General features: G+C 45.5%; 1 protein-coding gene across 1 annotated transcript; it reads right to left on the bottom strand.

Moving 5' to 3' along the window:
* Window positions 1-220: 220 nt before the first annotated feature.
* DUPD1 (dual specificity phosphatase and pro isomerase domain containing 1) lies at window positions 221-19,331 on the bottom strand. Its single transcript, XM_034777300.1, has 3 exons — window positions 19,156-19,331; window positions 5,416-5,636; window positions 221-468 (listed from the first exon to the last, which is right to left on the bottom strand). The coding sequence occupies exons 1-3, from the start codon at window positions 19,329-19,331 to the stop codon at window positions 221-223; spliced, it is 645 nt and encodes a 214-aa protein (XP_034633191.1).
* Window positions 19,332-22,007: the final 2,676 nt, after the last annotated feature.

Raw genomic sequence — 22,007 nt, forward strand, 5'->3', positions numbered from 1 at the left:
AACAGCACTAAAATGAGGGGATTCTGTGTTACGCTCCCTAACGAGATTGCTTCCTCTCTCCATTTATCTTGTCTCCAACCTGAGATTCCCTTTAAGGCATTTCAGATGCTATTGATTCTTCCCTCTGGACTTATAACAAAGGACTTTTGACAGTATTGTTTTCCAACTCCAGTTTTCTCTTGCTAGGTGTTTTTCCAGTAACCACAGGGCATGAGGAATGCTAGATCTCTGTGCCATGCTCCTCTCCATTGACTTGGATGTCGTTCTTGGCATTTGTCCTCTCCAGCGCCAGCTTTATGTCCAGTTCTCTCAGCTGTTTCAGGAAGCCACGGTTTGGGAGGATGCATCGGTGCTGCAGCACTTGCTCAATGGCATCAACCACTGTCATGTTCTTGTAAATCATCAGGTAAGCCAAGACCAAGGTGGCGGATCGGCTGCGTCCCATGGCACAATGAACCAAGATCTTGTCTGCACAAGTGAAGAGAGCAAATACAGAGAAGGCTTTTAGATTTACCAATAATAAACACTCTCCCCTTCTCTCGGGCCTTCCGCCCAGAGACCTTAGTGCTTCACAGCCATTAATATGCTTTACAGCCTCCTTGCAGGGCAGGTAAATACCATCCTCTTGTACAGGCAGGGACTGTGAAGCACAGAGAGGTCAAGTAACTTGCCCAAGGTCACCCAGTGAGTCCCATTATAGAATCTGGATCTCCTAACGCTTTAACTGGAGGATTGCCAATTTACAGCCAGGCAGGATGGGCTGCAATGCGACAGTAGGTAGCCAGCTAAGCCAAGCTACAGCCTCCCCTTTATTGGGCTCCCACTGATCCATGATTTACTGTGCTTTACTCATTCTGCTGAATCAAGGAGTGTGTGCTCTCTGGGTGGGGGGCAGAATTAGGAGGCAGAGGTCCAGTGCCAGCGAGGTGCTGATGAACCAGATACTCATGCCCTCCAGGAGGATGAAAAGAATGTGTCCAGTTGCTCCCTACTAATACTTAGTAATATAATACTTCATCCTGCCATGAGTGCAGGGGACTGGACTAGATGACTGCTCAAGGTCCCTTCCAGTCCTAGGATTCTATGAATACCAGGGGCCAGAGAGGAAGGATGACTCAGTAGTTAGTTCCCTGCTCTGCCTCAGACTTTTGGTGTGACCTTGGACGAATCACTTAATCCCCCTGAGTCTCATCTGGGGATGACAATTCCTTTCATCCCACCCTGTTCATCTTGTCTGGTTAGATTTTAGCTCTTGGGATCGGGGCTGTCTCTTACTGCGTGTAGACAGCTCTAGCACAATGAGGTGTCAGTCTCTGCCAGAGCCTCTCGGGGCTGCTGTAAGGCAAATGAATGAGAGTGGGATGTCCCCCACTGGCAGCAGCCAGGGGCTGGTGGAGGAAAGTGAGTGGTACTGGGCCCTTCCGTGTGCTGCAGGAACTGATGCGAAGGCTTCTGGGCTACAAAACACTGGGAGGAGAAAAGCTGGGGTGGAGTTTTGCAAGTCTCAGAGCCTGGGTTAACCGACTTGCGCTTGTGTATGGCAGGAGAGATCCTGCTCAGGCTCTGAAACCTGGCGAGGAGGATGGGTCTCAGAGCCCGAGCTCCAGTCCTAGCAGGAATGTCTACACTACTAGTTGCAGCGCTGTAGTGTGAGCCCCAGGAGCCTAAGTCCGTAGACCTGGGCTCTGAGACTAGCTGCCATGGAGTTATTTTAAATCAGTGTACCTGATAAAGGCAGCATCAGAAGTCCTGTCTACCACAACCTCCTATGGTCAAATAACACCACGAACACCATTGCAAGGCCAGAGGCATTTTTACTTTGTCGGCTACACCCGGGGCCAGGCTTCGACTCCTAGCAATTCGTTCCTTGATGCTGCGAGTGGAGGGAATGATTTCCTGGCAGGAGCAGCACTGCTGTGTCATGGACACATCAAGAACTGCCAGCACAAGGGGATTAATGGTCACAGCTTGCATCCTAATCCCAGCAGATAGTTGTAGAGGAATCATGGCAGATTTCCAGCCTCACTGATAACAGAGAATGATAATCCCTTCTATCGTTACTCTGAATATTTGAAACAGATGAAAACTCCCATTTGTTCAGCCCTTCATTCTTGCTCGAGCCTCCGGTTTGTAAATGGGGCAGAATGGTGGAGTAAATAACTGACAGGAGGGGAAGGCTGAGGGATAAAGGCTTTGCTTGCGGAGCTGGGAAACAAAGAAGAACTTTCTGGGCATCAGTGGCAAGAGGAGAACCTGTATTTTATGTCATGTAAAGAGGGAGAAAAATGCGCATGTCGAAATTGCAAGAATGGAGAACCTGTCTGCTGTGTGTGAACATTAAAGATCCTGGAGGACTTTTGATAAAGATGGGGACTTTCCCTGTCCTGCAGGGCCCAATTGTGCAGTGTGTGAAGTGATGCCCGTTTGTGTGTTGCTGTTCAAATGCTTTGGAGTGCTAATCTATCTTGCTGAGCTCCTTGTATGGCCATAGTATCTGGATGCCTCACAATCTTACTGTATTTATCCTCACAACCCCTCTGGGAGGTCAGGAAGTGCTATTATCTCCATCATACAGATGGGGAGCCAGGGCAAAGAAAGACTAAGTGATTTGCCTGGGGTCATACAGCAAGTCTGTGGCAGGGCAAAGAATCAAACCTAGGTTTCCCAAGCTAGTGTCCTGGCCCCTGAACCATCCTTTCTCTACTACTTACTCCAAAGTCTGGGTTAGGAATCTGAGGGGCATTAACAAGACAAACATGCTGGGTGGTTATACTCCTAGGATGCCTGGAATTAACTTAAGCATGTGAAAGAAGTGTCAGCTTGCTATGCTAGGTGGCTAAACAGAGACTGGTCTTTATTGAACAGGGTAGTTATGTACTCTTGTGTAAGCTTTCTTTAAGGCTGATCCCTTGAACTGATGGGAGTACGTGCTGCTTGGCTAACTGCCTCTTATCTCTTCACATGTCCTATGTCAGTAGTCCACTATTTGAATAGGGAAAATGCACACTTCAATACTTCTGAAACCGCTGTATCAGCAAAAAAAGGCCGTAAATCTATTGCAAGTGTATGTTTGATTGAATGTATTAAAATGACCATCCCCATCTGGACAAGAAGGTGAGGCTTAATGGTGCCATACTTGGCTGCAGTATGAATAACATGTATTCCGTGCCCCTTGTTTCCCCAACATGAATTTATTTGCATTCTTGTCCTCTCTTCTCCAGGGCTACTACAGGCAATGGTTATCTTTATATCGCTAGTGTATGTAAGAACAAAACAACTCTCTGTCCTTATTATTCAAACATCTTACCAATTCAGCAGCCAGAAGAACAGCTACATACAGAAGTGTCAGTGTTACACATTTAGTTACTCTTGAATTCAGAAGTATTTTTAATAAGTGAATCATTCCATTCTCTGAGTCGGGCTTCTGTTTCATTGCTGCATTGATGCTTGGTCGAGCCGCAAGACTTCATGAGTGTTTGATACAGCCTTTAAACTGGAAGCTTTGAAGCTTGAGCCTTGCAAACTGCTTTGAGTCTCTCCCCCTACCATTTATCAGTTCACAAGGCACACTAGACTTCTCAGGGCTTGTCTATATGGAGCAGCAATGCGCACGACAGGGCTTTGATTTCTAAAGTGCACTAGTGTGCTGTGCACTAACAGGTTCATGTAGACCCTGCTTGTGCACTTTAATGTAGTGCTGTTGAAACAGTCCTTCTCTCTTGACTTCTGTGTGTTTACCATGTTTTTCATGCTGTGATGCGGGAACAGGAAGGGAAGGCTGCGGGATGGGGAAGTAAAAGCTATTAAGGACTTGTCTGCACAAACATTTTGTTCGTGGCATGTTGGGGTGTGACTGTACCCCACACAAACCTGCAGTGGACTAGTTGTCCGGGTGCACCCTGCTGGCACATGCTCAAAGTGCTTTAAAGAACTGTTAACAAGTCCTATTTTAAAGAAGACTGGAGCAAAGCATTCTAATGAACTCAACGCGTGTCAGCAGGGAGCACGCAGATAGTTAATCTGTGGCAGGGTAGTGTGGGCTAGATTCACACCCCAGCTTGCCACAAACTACATGTTTGTGTAGACAAGCTCTTAGGCCTAAGTCCCTCTCTAGGAATGTGATTAGCAGTGAGGCTAGAGATCAGATGCTTTCAGCCACCCAGAAAATCTAACTATTCCCCCACCCTTTCCAGAAGCAGTACTTGGGTGGAGTTTTGTCAATTTTAAGTAGCTTCCTTTACCTATGGACCTCTCTTCCTTCTAAGAACATAAAATCTTAAAGCAACACATAATGCTACTGGCACTTCAGTTTTAAAATAGTGATGATTTATTGTCTTTCTGCCTTAATAAGGGGCAAATTCTGTAGCTGAGGACTGTACTTGTTGAAAGCTTAAGACCTGGCTGGTTATTGGGGGTATGCCAGGTAACCAGCAGCTGCTGATCTAAACAGCCAAGAACACAAGTTGACAAGAGGTTGGAAACTTGATATGTGGCCCTCTGATATTAAAGGCTTTGTAGGTCAGCAGGAGGATCTTAAGTTTCTCTGCTGGCTCCTGGTAAAACACCCTGTTGAGATTTTTTTTTTAAAAATAAGAACCGGAGTAAATGTTGAAAGACAGTGTGGGGTCGCGGCTGTGGTGCTTCACATCAGCTTAAACCCTTAGCTAGAACGCTGCTGGAGGTCAGCAAATAATGAAGTGTAGTAATCAAGCTGGGAAATTACAAAGGCTTTAACTAATGTTTCCAGATCTGTGCTGTCAAAGTGATTTCAGTCTCCCACGGCTTGGAAGATGACAAAAATAAATCCCTGTTACAGCTTGGAGATGATCTGATGGCAAAAGTACTAAAGTGCTTTGATATGTCTCTATAGCAAACCTAATGCTTTAGTGTAAGAAATGTTGAAGTGACAGGCTTGGAGACTGGAGTCCTACATACGCAGGATAAGTACAGCCTGGGCAGATGCCCAGCTAATAGGCCTCACAGCTAACTGGAAAGGGACCACCTCTAAGAATGGCAGACTAGCTCTGTGGCCCATTGAGTTCACGACTTTCCTCCTGAGATTGCTTCATAGGAGTGTAAAATGAGTGCTGCTTGTGCTAGGAACACCCGTCTGCCAGGAAGATAGCTGCTTAACATTGGCACATCAGGAGGTAAGGACTCTTGGATTGCTACCAAATCCCATTGATTTGAATGGCTGACCTGGCTGTGAGATGACCTGAACCCTATACCAGCATTGACTTTCCTGAAATGACCAGTTCCATTATTAGCCATTGCTTGTTTGTCCTCTGCCGGTGGTCCTTGACTGTCTCTGCCTGTTTCACCCCTGGGAGTGGCTACTTTTGATGAATACTCATGTGCACTGAAATCAACTGTAGCAAACAAGGTCTTTCTGACCGTACTCTGCCCCCTCCTTACTTCTCTGATCTTGGAGTGCAGCTTCAATGAATTCAGCAGCTGAATAAAAGAACTGGCTGAGGTTGAAGGTGGTGAGATCATCTGCTTCTACCCCATGGTACTCAATGGCCATGTCACTGTAGTAATCTGGTCCTGTGTCCACATTCCACCGGCCATGGGCTGCATTGAGGATGTGAGTAAAGCCGGCTTTCTCAAGGCTGTAGCGATCTAATGCAGTTTTCCTGTTAAACAAACATCACTGTCAGGTGTGTGAATGGAGTTCTCTCATGCTGCATCCGCTCAGAAATATTTCTCTTATTTCGCAAGTGATAAACCACAACAACACTGACGATACTTCAGAAAAAAAACAGTCTGATCCCCTGCCTTTACACAATACCTTTCATCCCAGGATGTCACAAACAAACTGAGCTGCCTAGCAGCCATATGCTGTGAGCTGTTATTGGTTCTACCCATTTTACGGGGGGGAAGCTTGAGCTACAGAGAGGTTAAGTTGATTTGTCCAAGTCGCAAACTGAGTGAGCGGCAGAGCTAGAAATAGAACCCATTAATCCTTCCTCCCACTCCCTGGCTCTAACCATCTGACACATTCTCTCCCATCATTTAATATGACAGGACTAATCAAAGAGTCAGTTACAAATGAGGATTAAATTCAGCTAGGGTTCACATGGCTCTTACTACCTCTGAAAGAAAGGCAACCGCTAGGATTTTTCCCTTCTACACTTAGAGGAAAAAACTTGTTCATGCTCATGTGTCCAGAGGGTTTAGAAGCTCTGTCAGCCTCCTCCTTGCTGCCATGTACTAACGGATCACATTAAGGTGTCTCAAGACAAAAGCACTATACCCGAAGGTCACATATCAGCCATTGATTTAGAGCTGTAACCTCTTTAGAGAAGTAAAAGGGGGTACTTCCTACTTCTGGAGTGAAGAGGAATTGGTGCCTGGGATGAGGGGGAATCTATTGGCTGGGGGTGGTAATGAAACTGAAAATATTCAAGCTTCTTAAACTGGTCAGGATGTGCAAAGCTAATGCTTCCCTTTCCATGCTCAGGCACCCAGGCGTGCTGAGGGCAGGACTAGTGGCAGTCCAACCTTCAGTAAACCTGTTAATAAATAACAATAGGTTGTTCTTATCATTATTAATGTGGCCCTCGTGCTTAGGAGCCCTAGTCATGGATCAGGGCCCCACTGTGCTAGGCGCTGTACAAACACCCAGCAAACAGTTGGGCCCTGTAAAGACTATAAGGACCCAGTATGGCTGTTCTTATGTTTTTAATATGAATCCTTTATCCTTTCTTCCTAACCCTGTTGGCTAGCAGATACAAAAAGGAAATTCTAATTGTACTCCGCTGTACCCAAGCGCACACAAGTGTGGTTGAGAATTCCTTGAGGGATGCAGAAGAGCTGCTGTTGCATCAAGGCACATAGCTCTAATTGCTCCCACACAAGAGCATTGTTTAGCAGCAGTGTGTTTTATACATGGTAAGACTGTGCGGTCAGTTTCTACTCTTGTTACCATGGGCTCTTTGTTTTGGTGGGTTAGCACAATCTAGCAAGAGTCCCCAGAACAATTACATTGCCGCTCAGTGAACAATAGAGACACAGAATTGTTATTGGAGGAGAGCTCAAAGTCAGTGCAGTCTCCTGCTGACGCTACTGCTCAAACACACTTTCATCTACTCCCCGAGGCAGGAAGTATGCTCACCCCCGTGAACTTCCTCTCAGAGCTACTTCCCGAGAGAGTTGGGAGGAGCCACAGAACTGGGTGAAATTTTTCGACTGAAATTTTTTGGGGAAAAATGCGGATTTTGGTTGAGCATTTTGTGGCTTTGTGTAGAATATGTCAAACTGATTCAGAGGAAAATAAAACTAAAAATAATTCCAAACAAATTTAAACATTTCATTTCTATACTAACTGTTTCACGTTTTTTGATTCAAAATGACTTTCAAAATTTACTTCAGTTTTATTTTTATAAATTTAAAAACATTTAAAATGCTCAGAATCAAAACATTTCAGCCAATGTTGAACAAAATGTTTCATTTGACCCAAAACCTTTTTTTTTTCTGACTACTTGATTTGCTGAAAATTTCAAAAATAATTTGTTTTCGGATCAACCCAAGATGATTTTTTTTTTTCAGAATTCCCAGTGAACTGAGAAATTATTTACAGTTCATACAACTTGAGTGCCCCGCTCCTTGGGGGCTCCGTGTAGATGTGCCCCACATAGAGACCTAGCGAGCACAGAGTAACTCTGTTACAATACTATCAAAAAGATTGATACTTTAAACAGGGCTAGCTCCAGGTTTTTTGCCACCCCAAGCAAAAAAAGAAAAAAACGGGGGGTGGAGTGCCGCCACCAAAGCAAAAACAAATCAAGTGCCGCCCCTTGAAAAGTGCCGTCCCAAGCACATGCTTGGAACGTTGGTGCCTAGAGTTCAGTTCTCAGTGGTACCAGATGACAGAACAAGGAGTAATGGTCTCAAGTTGCAGTGGGGGAGGTCTAGGTTGGATATTAGGAAAACCTTTTTCACTAGGAGGGTGGTGAAGCACTGGAATGGGTTACCTAGGGAGGTGGTGGAATCTCCTTCCTTAGAGGTTTTTAAGGTCAGGCTTGACAAAGCCCTGGCTGGGATGATTTAGTTGGGAATTGGTCCTGCTTTGAGCAGGGGGTTGGACTAGATGACCTCCTGAGGTCCCTTCCAACCCTGATATTCTATGTTTCTAAAGCTGACCCTGACTTTAAAAAGAAGATGAAATAGGTTTCTGGGGAGAAGGCCAGGGCAGGTGACTTAGCCTACTCTCTTGAGTCTGCCATGCCTGAGGTGAAACACAGATTCTGCTTTCAGGTTTCATTTTGTGGTGGTTCCCAAACACCCCCCGCCCTTGCGCAATGAAATGATGCTTTCAGTTAAAAATTCTGTGCTCAGTTAGAACCCCTGCAAGTGGAATCCTTGCTGAATAGCAAGTAGGGCCACATTGTAGTCAAGGTCAATGGAAAAATAAAGATTTACTGTCCATGAGAGGTAAATTCAAATTTGGATTCTGCAAATGCAGCTCAATCTAATAAATAGCAGTTGAATTAAACAATGTACATTGTTATTGTTCTGAACAGAGACAATGCCAAACAATAGGCCACATAACAGACATATTAACATTTGACACTGCAACATTCATCTGGGATGTAATTTTCCTATTTCCTTGACTGGGTTCTCAGGAGACTGTCAGAAATTAATGCCTTAAATACAAATATTAGACAAGTTGGTGAGGTAATATCTTTCAGTGGACCAACTTCTGCTGGTGAGAGAGGCAAGCTTTTGAGCTGCAAAGGACTTGAAGAAGAGATCTCTGTAGCTCAAAAGCTTTTGCATCTCCTATCCTGGGACAAACTCAGCTACAACAACACTGCAACCAACTTAGATGCAGATATTATACCAGTAGAGAGCCTTAGTTATAGTGTGTTGCATGGCTCTGAGATCTCGCATTTAAGTGTTCAGTGGCCGTAATGTTTAGTGAGCACACAGGAGTCTCGTTTGTCAGAGTGAAGGCACAGTGCTTTTTTATTAACTGCATTAGTGCTCAGATAAGTCAGCGTCTGCTCAGGCTCCGGAAAACATTTAGTGTGTTCTGGGCAAGCCCAAGGGTTAACACAGGGTTTATCATAGCCACTCCCAGATTAGCCTGGTATTTCTATATCTGCATAGTCACTTCCATTCTACTTCTCCTTACAGTACATAAATGAAACCTCCCAGGGCTCTTTAGATTTACAGACATGGGGGTCTATGCTATTGGAGCTGCCCACTGGTATACGTACTGCAGTATCCTGGCAATAGACAATACCTGAAGTTTCAGTGGAAAGCACTCCTCTTTGCCCTTCCTTTTTCCCAAGGTGTCGTGGGAAAGCATATTTTGAGGCTGGGGCTAGAGGATGAAGTTCCTTCCTGATGCCTGCTGTTGACTATCTTATGTCCTGAAGCTTTAGTATAATTTTTCTTGATCAGTTTGGACTAACTCCTTATATTAGCAGAGGCATATTGGGTACGTATTTATTCATGTAGCCATTCTGTCAGTTGAGATTGGACGAAGAGGAGCAACTGATCCATCTTAAACATTACAAATGCTTACGGTGTGATAAACAAATCTGTTATCATTGTGAGTCCCTCTTCTGCTCTGAATTAATCACAGATATAAGATACAGAAGAGACATTCTGAGGTCTGTCTAGCCCATCATCCTGCCAATGAAGGATTATTCTCTATCGTGCTCTTTAGTGCTTTGTGCAGGCTGATGTTAAATTGTCTGTCATCCTCGCCTTCCTCTTAGCTTAGCCTCTCGGGTCAACTGCTTTAAACTGCTGTATTGAGTGCTCTTCTATGGACTTGTTCGAGTTCAGAACTGACCTTTTGCAGGCAAGGTTACCACAGAAAAGGCCATTTATTCCCACTGCTGCCTGTCCCATAACCAGTTGTTTAATATGGGCCCAGATCAAACCGTTCCTTCTTTAGCTGCTAAAACTAGAAAACTTTCAAACGTGAGTGCTCAAAGTTAAGCATTCAGATCCATTTCTGGGCATTAAGATGCCAGTTTAGCAAAGCACTTAAGCACGTGCTTAGATTGCACTTACTTCAGTGGAATTTAAGCATATGCTTTACTGAACTGGTGCCTTAATAAATGCCTGACTTTCAGTGGTACTGCACACCTGCAGATCCAGTTGTGAGCTCTCTGCACCTCTGCAGGTAAGACTATGTATTTAGATGCCTCAATATGGGTTTGGCTGCCTCCGTCGGAAAGGGTTAGTTGTAATTTCTGTAGAAGGCTTATACCAGGAACTTTTCCTACGATTTCTAGTATGTTGCATATTCTGCAGGGCCAGGACTTTGTGCCTTTGTTCTGTACAGCATTGAGCATGCTATCTTTGTGAAAAATATAAATGGTTAAATCACTCCACAGCCACTGCTTCCACCTCGTATGCTGTTTTGCTTTCTTCTTTAGAGAGCTCCAGCAAGCTTAAATGGTGTGATTTCCCTTTCCAGTAACTAAGCTGTGTTAGGTCCTTAACAGGACCTCTTCCCTCCGATAGCAAGAGGTTCTGTATTTATAACCTACTCCTTTTGGCTTAAACTGAAGTTTTGCCATTCATAGTAACAAAGGATCAGGTCCTCAGGCCAAGATTTTTCAAAAGTGCCTAGTGATTTTGAATGCCCAACTTGAGATAGCATAAAGAATTTTCAGAACGTGCTGCAGATTAGCCCTTTGATAATCGGCCCCTTTTAGGGTTGCCAATCCTCCAGGATTGCCCTGGAGTCTCCAGGAACTAAAAATCAATTTTTAACTAAAGATTGCCATGTGATGAACACTCCAGGAATGTGTCCAACCAAAATTGGCAACTGTAGGCCCTTTACAACAGAGAGGCTGCTGGCAAGGTGAGACCACTGCTGATCATACTGACTAATAATGTCTCATTGTTTCCTTGCATGCCCCCATCTGTCTGTCTCCATCTGTGGTCTCTTCTCTTATACTTAGTTTCTAAGCTGTTTGGGGCAGAAACTATTTTCTTTCTGTTTATACAGCACCAAGTACAATGGATCCTGGTCTGTACCTCGGGCTCCTAGGTTCTACAAATAATAAATAGTAGTGATAGGTTTTGGTCTTGCTTTAACTGAAGTGACTTGATTGTATCTGAGGAAGTGAGTATTCACCCACGAAAGCTTATGCTCCAATTCGTCTGTTAGTCTATAAGGTGCCACTTGGTCGCTTTGATTGTCAATGATCTTGAGATAACTAACATGATTGTAAATTCTGATGTAGAAGCTCATGCACATTTCTGAATGCAAATAGTGTTCCCAGTCGTAGCTCATACAACCATGACCAGGAACAAATATTTGTGCAGTGCACACACTAGAATTTACAAGCATCTCAATTAACTCAAGATAATTGGTAAGCAGTTGGGTTGATTTACAGCACAACCCAAAACTTTGGTGTAGATATACCTGTAGAAGCACCGACAATCATGAGTCACTTGTGAAAATCTCAGTTCATAGTTTAGTGCCTTTGTGTTTTAACATCATTAGAACTCTTGGGTATATCACAACGTGTGTGTGTTTCCTTTTGTTCCATCTTCTTCTTACACTGCTACTGTAGTAATAGCATTTTAGATGAAAGGAAAGAGTATGTAAAACATGAATACCTCCCAACACCAATTGTGTAAGGCAGCTAGTGAGCTAGGGCCACACAAAGGCTGTTAGTGTGAATTATAAACCTTGTTCAAGGGTTTATAATTCAATCTTTAATTTGTTTTGAGCTAGCACATGACACAGAAGTTCTTCCTCTTGCAATTAGCTCTCCACCTGAGTTTAATAGTCCAGCTAAGAGTTTTCTATCTTACTCCCTCCCTATGTGATGCTATTGCCTTGTAAATGTGATAGATATTTCTATTTCTCTGGTAATAATTGAACATAAAGCCACAATGCCAGGAAAAGTTCGCTCTAAATGCCCAGCGTAGGTGAAACTATCAGCATCTGACATCCTCCAATTGCTTTCATTTTACTCTTCTGGGCCATCTGGGTTTTAGCGCTTGATTTCTTTTTACATGGCATAAGCCATTATGATCTTCAATGTCTGCCTTGAATGCACTTCAGAGCAGGGAAGGTGAAGTACTGTATTGGGAGATAATTAGGAAAGTGACAATACAGCTCAATCTAGGAAGGGAGGCATTGAGGAAAGTTTGGGTCCCTGAGTAGAAACCCACCAGGCCTTTTAATAACAAGAGATATACTGGGTACGGTGGCCTTGATTCAGCAAAGCACTTGAGCACACGCTTGACTTTGAGCATACGCTTAAGTCCATCCTTACGCAGCAAAACCTTTGAGCAGGGGCTCAGCTCTTTACAAAATCAGGGCTTCTATAGTGGAATATGAGGCAGATGGACCCATCAATGTGTTTGTAAAGTTCTGTGACAAAAGGAGGTGCTTGAGATGGGAATGACCCTCATATGGGGAAAATAGAAGATGAAATCCCTTTTTACTTTAGATTATATGCACACCTCAGAACATGTTGCCTAGTACTGAGTTGGGGGGAAATGGCCCAATCAAAAATATAATTCAATTGCAGCCATTTCTTTGAAGAATAGTACTTATTTCTTTAAGATTTATACAAGGACAAAAAGATGGTGCCCATCCAGGCTTGTGATCTTCATTTAAAATAAAAGTTCATAGCAAAAAGAGTCCTGCTACAAATTCTATTTCATCCCAGCAACAGTTAGCTAACCCTTATTGCAAAATAAAATAATACTGCCCTTCCCTTTCTCTTGTTTACCCCAACCCACCATCACCACCGCTCTCATTGGCACCTCCCTCATGAGCACCAATAACCCAGCCTTCATTCGTGCTTTAGTCTCAGCCAGACACTGGGGAAGATGCTCAACCGCGCCATCTGGTCAGAAGAGACAGAAACACAAGCCAGGTGTCATCCACATACTGAAGACACCACCATGATTCTCCATTCACCCTCCCAATGGCCTCACACACGTGTTAAATGGGGAGGGACAAGATGGAGCCCTGTGAAAACCTCTGAGTGCCCTGCAGGAAGCAAAGTCTACCCTCTGAGATCACTCAACAAGAAATGCACAGAGCAACACTATCTACTCCTCCTATAGCCCCCAGGTAAGTCAACAGCATTTCATAGTCAGTGCTATCTCACTAGGCGGCTGGTGTATCTAATAGCATTATGGACACTCATCTTTTATCCAGCACTTGAGGGAGATCATTAAGCAACACAAACAGCTGCTTTCTTAGTTTGTATCATACTCAAGTTAATACTCGGATTGACAAGGGTTAAGAAAATCTGAGGCAATGAGATACTGTGGAAGGAATTGTCTCTTCATAAATTTTCAAGTATTTTCAACCACCAAGGGAAGGCTAGGGGCAGGGCACTAATTTGCCAGATGTTCAGTGTCAAATGAGGAATTCCTGAATATAGACAGTACCTCTGTTTCCTTAAGTGTGGTCTGCAACCTGCCATTACTAAGGCAGGTGTTGACAATCTCCACTAATACTGGGCCTAAAGTTTCCGCAACTTCTCCTGCATCTAGAGTAGCACTGCTGGCTGCAGATTAAGTAGAGATAATGTAGCATTTGTCCCCCACAAGGCATTGCCTTGTCTTCACAGATGCATGAATTGGAGCAATTTTTTTCCCTCTGCAAACTACCTAGCAAGTTCTTCACAACCAGAGGAACTCATCAGTTGCTGAGTGGGGAAAGCCAGGGTTCACTGAGCAATCCAGTGCCCAAAGCAAATCCACTGACTGAGGTTTTGTAGATGCTGTGATAGGCAAGGAAACTCCTCTTAACCTTCCCCACATCAAAAGCATGAGAGTTTTGAAACATTTTTGACATAGACAATTAATTTCAGACTTTGACACTCTTCCTTATTGCTTCAACTGTTGCAAATCAGCTGGAGACCAAAATGATTTGTGAGGAGGACTGGCAGGGTAAACTGCCAGTGCTGCTTGTATCTTGGCATTTAAAGCTCAAGTCCATATCATCACTTTGTCCCTGAGAGATTTTTTTGTATAGAGTTACATATTTACCTTCCAGCTCATAAAGCCTCCGCTAAGACTGGCAGATAACTATGCTAATATTACAATGAAACCTTCCAACATGTGTGTCTCTTTCTTTTTAAAATAAAATGATCCCACACCCTCTCCATTCTGTGTACATATTTCTATCTCCTGGGTCACTTTCAATACGACCTAGAATGTTTCTATTTTTATGTGATTAATACCAGTGGATGTCCTAAGAGTTCATATGTTCTAAACAGTTTGAAGTACCTGTGCATTGCACTGAGCCAATTCCCATCTGATTTCCTCTGAACTAATCCAAATGGCATTTCTCTTGATACGTAGCCACATCACTTTGCCAGACAAAATCCTTCAGGAAGGGGAGGGAGTCAATCAATGGGTGGCTAAACACTCAGTGTGTGCTTAATTAGCACCAGGGCCGGCTCCAGGCACCAGCCCACCAAGCATGTGCTTGGGGCGGCACCTGGAGCGGGGCGGCACGGCGGGGCACTCTGGCCAGAGAGCGGGGCGGCGACCGGGCTCGCTGCCCTCCCCCCGGCGCTCCGGTTGGTCGGGGAGAGCGGGCCCCGGCCGGGCTCACTGCCCTCCCCCCAGTGCTCCGGCCGGTCGGGGAGAGCGAAGAGCCGCGGCGGGCTCGCCGCCCTCCCCCCAGCACTCTGGCTGCCGGGGGCTCTCCGCCCTCCTCCCGGCACTCTGGTCTCCAGGGAGAGCGGAGAGCCCCGGCCGGGGGCTCTCCACCCTCCCCCCGGTGCTCTGGCCACCGGGGAGAGCAGAAAGCCCCAGCCGGGCTCTCCGCCCTGCTCCTGGCACTCTGGCCGCTGGGGAGAGCGGAGCCGCGGCGGGCTCGCCACCCTCCCCCCGGTGCTCCGGCCGGTTGGGGATTGCGGGCCCGCGGCCTGGCTCGGCGCCCTCCCCTGCCGCGCTGAGGGGGGGAGTGGCGGCGGGTGGCTTTTTTGCCTAGGGCGGCAAAAAAGCCAGAGCTGGCCCTGATTAGCACAGTCTCCTCTCTCTCCATGTGTGCTACCTGCACACTTAATTGCCTGAGTCAGTTCTCAGACCACACCCCTCGTAGCAAGCATGGTTGTCAGCTCTACCAGCTGAACTATAGAGAAAACTCCCTTTCACCAAACCTACAGGAGTTTGACTCTGCTTTGCAGCTGGAAGTTAGTCTTAAAATGTATTATGTAAGGAGGGATCTCTTGACTAGTTTCTCTTTTTGGTAGAGACAGGCCAATGAGACAGTTTTCAGATATAGATTAGGTTCCAGCTAGGGTTCAGACCTTGAGGCCTAATCAGAGCTAGGGATGAGGTCAGATGAGGCCAAGATCTTAGGAGACCACCATCATCTTTAGCTGAAAGCTTGTGAATGGTACTCTAGAACCAGAAAATGGGCCTTTTTTAGTTTTGGATCTAACACAGAATCACAGCCATAGTGATGGGCAATTTGGTAGCTACCATCTCTACTTTCTGGCTCTGCACTAGGAGCTGGGTTTCCCTCTGAGCACCAGTTTTGCTTGTGCTTTGGTTGTACCCTATGGCTGTGGATCAGCCAACCAGGCCACCTGAAGAAGACATGTGCCTCACATCGAACAGTGCTGTTAAAAGAAGGAAACAAAACAAAGCAGCTCCCTATCCTATCAAAGATGATCTACATGTTACTAATCCTGGTCATGGATGAACCAAAAGCCTATTTCTGATCCTGTCACTTGGAGGCTCCTATCATCTCCAAGGTCTGGTCTTAAAAGTCTTTAGAACTGGAAGAAAATGTCAATTGGAGCTGAACACAGGATGTTAAACTTGAGGCTTTGATTATTCTGGGCCTGACAGGCCTCATGGGGATTTCATTGCCTCTGGGAAACAGCTGCAGCGGAGTCCTGTAACAAAAGGAATGAGTGGCCTCACAGGGCTCCATGATAGCCTGTGTTGCATTAGAATAATGCTGTGGTTATGTAGTCAGGATAATGAATTGGCTGTTCTCAGTGGTGGCAGATGACAGAACAAGGAGCAATGGTCTCAAGTTGCAGTGGGGGAGGTCCAGGTTGGATATCAGGAAAAACTATTTCACTAGGAGGGTGGTGAAACACTGGAATGCGTTACCTAGGGAGGTGGTAGAGTCTCCTTCCTTGGAGGTTTTTAAGGCCCGGCTTGACAAAGCCCTGGCTGGGATGATTTAGCTGGGAATTGGTCCTGCTTTGAGCAGGGGGTTGGACTAGATGACCTCTTGAGGTCCCTTCCAACTCTGATATTCTATGATTCTATGATTCTATAAGCAGTGGCTGTTAACCTCATAAATGCAGAAGGTAGGAATGAGGCCCAGATGTGGAGGCTCTGAAGATAAACTCTGTATGTGTGTGTACACTTGATTTGTAATGAGCATGCCACTAAATTCTTCTTAATTTAGCCTGGTTGATAAGGATCCAAAATGAACCTGACATCTGTTGCCTTTTCCACAGTAGCTATTTGGTGACCAGTTCTTCAACTAAAACGAGGCTCACTGATGAGTTGAGGTCGGAAGCTGTTGGTCACAAATAAGGTCATCTTGTCCCAAGGGGCTTATCTTGTGTTCAATGCTTAGGACGGGGTGGCCAACCTGAGCCTGAGAAGGAGCCAGAATTTACCAATGTACATTGCCAAAGAGCCACAGTAATATGCCAGCATCCTCCCATCAGCTCCCCCCCACCCCCGCTCCCAATGCCTCTCACCCACCGGCAGCCCCATCAATCAGCTGTTTCGTGGCGTGCAGGAGGCTCGTGGGGGGGAGGGAGAGGAGCGAGGGCACGGCAGGCTCAGGGGAAGGGGTGGAGTGGGGGCAGGAGCAGTGGCAGAGCCAGGGGTTGAGCAGTGAGCACCCCCCGGCACACTGGAAAGTTGGCGCCTGTAGCTCCAGTCCCGGAGCCGGTGCCTAAACAAGGAGCAACATATTAACTTCTGAAGAGCCGCATGTGGCTCTGGAACCACAGGTTGGCCACCCCTGGCGTAGGACATAAAAATAACTAAAAGGGAACATAAAGCTGGGTGAAGTGTCAAAGCAAATCAGTTCCACTCTAATAAAGACACTTTGGACACTGAGAGCTGCACTGCCAATGTGCCAGCATGTGGAGTTGTGTATACATGGATTATTATGGCCCCATTATCCTGGACTTCATCTGCTTAGAATTAAATGCCTAACTGCCACCTTGTTCCAGTAATGGGGCCAGAGTCCTGCCTGGTGATCAGTTCATATCCCAAATCCTTGACGACTGGAGGCTGGACCCTATGTGAACTGGAGCCCTAGCTAAAGAATTAATTTTTTGTGGGCCATCAGCCTAGTGAAGCTGGGCCTCATCTGTTTCCATTCCTCCTTTATTTCTTTCCTTTCCCCCTTGATCCTCAATCATCTCTCCTTCTTATATGGCTTTCTTTCCCTGCCTCTAATAGGGAGGGGGAAATGTTTCATTGTGAAGCCCATGCTTCAGGGATGGGCTAGCAAGGTCTTCTGACCCAATGGCTTTTACCTGCAGTGCTGCCATTATGTGACCCTTTCCCACCTATTCTTAAAAGCTTGCCCCATTTTCTTAGGAGTTAGAGTATCTTTTGGGGGGCAGAGCACACTCTCAACAGCCAACCCCAGCTAAGTGAACAACGTATCTCTGAATATTCTCATGTAAAGTAGTGGGGCTTCTGTTCTGTTTCCCTGATCAATTGCTCTAGTGGACAAGTGCTTTATTCTTAGCATTTGTCTTATAGATGTTCAAATTCGAAGTGTAACAAGGCAGAATTACAGAAACAATTGTGGTTGGAAAAATAACCGTTGGTAGATGGTGGCCTGTGTCTAGGGACCCTGAATGTTCTGATTGGCCACTTGGGCCTCTCTGGACCAGCTCAAAGGGGCAGAGTTGAAGACTCATCACAAAGACAAGTGAAGAATACTTCCACCTATTACGTTAAAAATAATTCCGGAAGGGAAAAGAAAGTGCCAGGTGAATTTAACAGAGCCCATTTTGCTTTTGCTGAATTTTGGGTTAAAAAAAATCTAGCATGAAACAAAAATCACTCCCCACTTCCCCCCCTTGTCCCTGAGCTTGTTGGCCAGACCATCACCACACTTGGGGGGAAAAAATTCTTCTGTAAAGTGTTAGCCTCTGGATGCTTATAGCCCAGATCTCTCAGGTGGGTCTTTCTACTGCTTCTGGTGCCACAGAATTAATTGGTCAACAATATTGGGACTCAAATAACTTTTTTAAAAAGCTGTTTATCTTTCCACTTTTATAATCTGGCAGGAGATGAATTTAGGACCTTTTAAAAATATTATGAATACTTTGGAGTTGGTGGGGCTGCAGCTTTTGCCTTTTAGTAATGATGTAAAATAAATATCCCATTAGGGAAGGGAGTAGGGGGAAAATGGGAATTCGACCAATAGTGCCTAAGGGTTAAGAAAAGCTCTCCTGCTCTGCAGACAGGTTTGATTGTCTGTGTATGGAGCCAGTTCTGTATAACAGAATATTATAGCCATTTCCAGATTAATCCTGTGCTTTCACGTTCATTTGCTAAGAGCAGTGAGATGCACCCTGCAGCTGAGAACGAGTTCAAAGTAGCCTAGTCCTATGAATAAGGACAAATTTGTTTAATGCATGGACAGTTTTAATGCACAAGAGCCCCCCTGTTCCTCCTTGACACACTCCCCTGCCCCCAGCCAGGCTGTGACTTGCCAACACTGAAATGTTTCCAGCTTTTGGGAAGACTCTTCAATCACTTCCAACAATTCCATTTCAGGTTAAAGCCACTCCCACCCATGGTTCTGTGCACTCAGCCTGTGCCCTTCACTCAACATGACCGAGGGACTGTCACTTGGTAATAAATGACAAATTACTCCTTGAAATTAACCATCTAAAAATAGTACATGACTACCCACAAATGCTGCAGCCTGTCCTGCTGTCACTATTGCACCATTACTGTAATCCTTGGTAAGGAGAGATGCCTACATGGCTATGAAAACCTTTTCTTTGGGCTGTGGTGCTTGAAAACTAGAAGGGGAAATCTTTGCTTTTGTGTATCCTGAAAAGGGCTGAAGCTGCCTTATTCCTATACTGAGCACTGCTTTGGGCTGCCAGCAGCAGCCTATGTGCTGGCTAACAGAGTGTGGGGTAGGAACCCTTGTGGCTCCATTGGTGGGTTGTGTTTATCACTTACTCGTCTCCTATGTAGAGATTAGGCCAGACTTCATTGACGTGAGTGTACTTTGGGCTGCCTTTCCAGAAGAGCCGCTCCAGTTCAAATGTGCCGGGGGTATAATAGTCTCCGTCGGGGTCCACTTTCACTGCTGCGTAGGCACTTTTCTTCATGATGTTCAAATCTGCTGAAGACATCTTGTCCCCAGGGGATAATATGGCGTTGTATACTTGGTTCGTGACAGTAACTAAAATGCAACCATAAAAGGAATAGAAAGCTGGGAGAAGTGTCAAAGCCAGCCGGGTCCACTCTGATAAAGCCCCTCCCCACGCCCCTTTGTGACACTGAGAGCAACACAACCAACATGCCTGGATTTGGAGCTGTGTATAATGATAAACACCTCTCTGGCAGATGCAGCCCCCACAATCGGAATTCGTTTATACTGCTGGCTCCCTTGAGAGAGGAATTAGAAGTAGCTCATTGGATAAACTTGCTTGCAGTGAAGACAAATAAAGGGTGGGACTTTCCAAAGCTCTCAGCGTTGGCCCAACTCTGCTCCCAGAGGTAGTTTGCTCCCAGGAAAGTCAAAGGTTACAGTTCAGCTGACCTCAAGTGCTTCTGAAAACCCCACCTGCAGGCCTCCAAAGAGCCAGTGAAAGGAATTTTCACCATCAGTGGAAATTTTAAAATCAAGATGGTACATTTTTTCTAAACGATCTGCCCTAGTTCACACAGGAATCCATTCAGGGAAGTTCTATGGCCTCTCTGGAGGTCAGACTTAAACAATCGCAATGGTCCCTTCTGGTAAGACTTGGACTCCAAGTTGTTAGTCATTAGTCTCCACAGGCTGCACCTTTATCTAACATACGGCAAATCAGAGAGTGGCTGAGTTTGTCCCTAAGGCTGGCCTTGGCGTGCCCTTGTTTTACTCTATTAAACTTTTCACGCGGCTCTGCATACTGAACATTTAAGTGACTGTTTCCAGACTTCCTAGTTTGCCCTGTTGCTGCAGGGCACTAATAGCAGGTGTGACCAACTGAACCTGCTCTCAGGAGTGCAAGCGTGACTGCCACCTGCACGCTCGGAAAGGCTGCATGCTAAACAAAGGGAGCAATCTTCAGCTAAAGAGGAGTTTTAATTCTCATCTGTGGTCATAGACCGCCATGTTGTGGGGTGCGACCCGGACCAGTGAGGGGTTGTGTCATTGCCTGCCCTGTAACCCTGGGTTCCCTAACTGCTCTGCTGCTGTGGCTAACAGCCAAGACACCAACAGCCAGCAGACGATCGTGTAGTTCCCCGAGTGTCTGTGGGCTGTGCAATCCCGATTCAGCGCTCCGATCCCAGCAGCCTGCCTACAACACAACAGCCCTGCTCCAGTTTCCACTGGGTTTGGTTATACCTAGCAAGATAACCCCAATTCCCGCCCAGTCCCACATTTTCCCCAAACCATGTGCTCTGCAAAGTTCAGCCCTTTTCTGGACCATTCAGAGGGATAATCAGGTTGGCTTGCTCCTTTGAACAGACAATGCCCAGTCACTTTCCACATTAACTGGAGTTAACAATTACTTCCATTCAGCACTGGGTTGGTTTAGATTAAAGGAAAGCAGGTTTATTAACAAAAGAGCATAGGTTAAGGGATGAAATAAAATTAGAGTTACAAACAAAAGTAAAAAGATGGTTTCTAATGGCTAAGACTTAATGAGCTACAGCTTTGGTTCAAGATAGATTTCTTACCAATCTTTTATCCCAGAGTCTCCAACCCCTTTTGTTGAAGGACCCATCTTTCTCAGCTTGCAAGAGCTCTGGCCCCTTGTGTCTGTCCAGTGATGGATGCCAAGATGGCTTCTTCTCTTTCCTTATCATCCCAATCTCCCCCTCCTTCCCTACTTTTCACTAGGTCGGTGTCTTCACTAGGAGAAAAGGTGTGTACTTAAAACATTTGTTAGTTAACTCAAGGTGAAATCCTAACGAGGACAAGGCAATGTGTAGGTTTCACACACGTTAAGGCCTAAGGTCTATGCTGCGATAAAAGACCAATGGCAGTGAGTCTCAGAGCCCCGAGCACTTGGCCTCGCAGGGCTATAAAATTGCAGTGTAGACATTGGACTCAGGCTGGAGCCCAGGGTATGAGAGTCTTGATCTCACAGCCTGAGCTTCAGCCCAAACCTGAATGTCCACATGGCAATTTTACAGTCCCTGCAGCCTGAACCCCACAAGCCTGAAACAGCTGACTCTGGCCAGCTGCTCTGTGCCACGGGTTTTCTTTAATGGAGTGTAGTTGTACCCTATGAGCCTAGCCTTTAACTTGACCTGCTGACACACGTGAAAACTACAAACTGCTTTGTCATTAGGATTTTACCTTCTGGGAAGAACACACCTTTTTCCTGGTGGAGACACACCCATTGCATATGTTAGCTAACGTGATCTAACTAAACACATTCAATCCTAACCTAGCCAAAGCCAACCAGAAACCTTTCTGTCTGTTGGAAAATTACCTTGAGCCAGCCTTCCAACACAACAGTGCTGGTCTGCACCAGCTGAGAATCTGGCTCTCAGATTCCCACTACTTTCAATCTAGTCTAGTCACATTAAGAAAAAAACAAAACATTTCAGGGGAAATTCCATGGCACGGTAATTTCAATCTGGACTATAGTGAGTTGGAGCTATTAATGTAATTAGAACATGTTTTAAAGAGCAACCTCTTTATTGACCCAGTACATCCCCAGTAGAGGATCAGAGACAGCAGGGACGCAAATGGCAAGTGCTAAATATATATCTGAGTCACGTTCAGTCCAAATTGACACAACTTTAGCTTCATACCCATGCTGCCTCCGAGACATTGCATACTACAAAAAGGATGCTTGTGCCATAGA

The sequence above is a fragment of the Trachemys scripta genome, chromosome 7, assembly GCF_013100865.1.
Source record: "Trachemys scripta elegans isolate TJP31775 chromosome 7, CAS_Tse_1.0, whole genome shotgun sequence".
Lineage (NCBI taxonomy): Eukaryota > Metazoa > Chordata > Testudines > Emydidae > Trachemys > Trachemys scripta.

Excerpts from the sequence above, each read along its gene's own strand:
- DUPD1 (XM_034777300.1), bottom strand. The coding sequence starts at position 19,331 with ATGTCTTCAGCAGATTTGAACATCATGAAGAAAAGTGCCTACGCAGCA. Across the intron at positions 5,637-19,155 it reads AATCTCTACATAGGAGACGA|GAAAACTGCATTAGATCGCT; the intron begins GTAAGTGATAAA and ends TTTGTTTAACAG. Across the intron at positions 469-5,415 it reads TGCACTCCAAGATCAGAGAA|ACAAGATCTTGGTTCATTGT; the intron begins GTAAGGAGGGGG and ends TCACTTGTGCAG.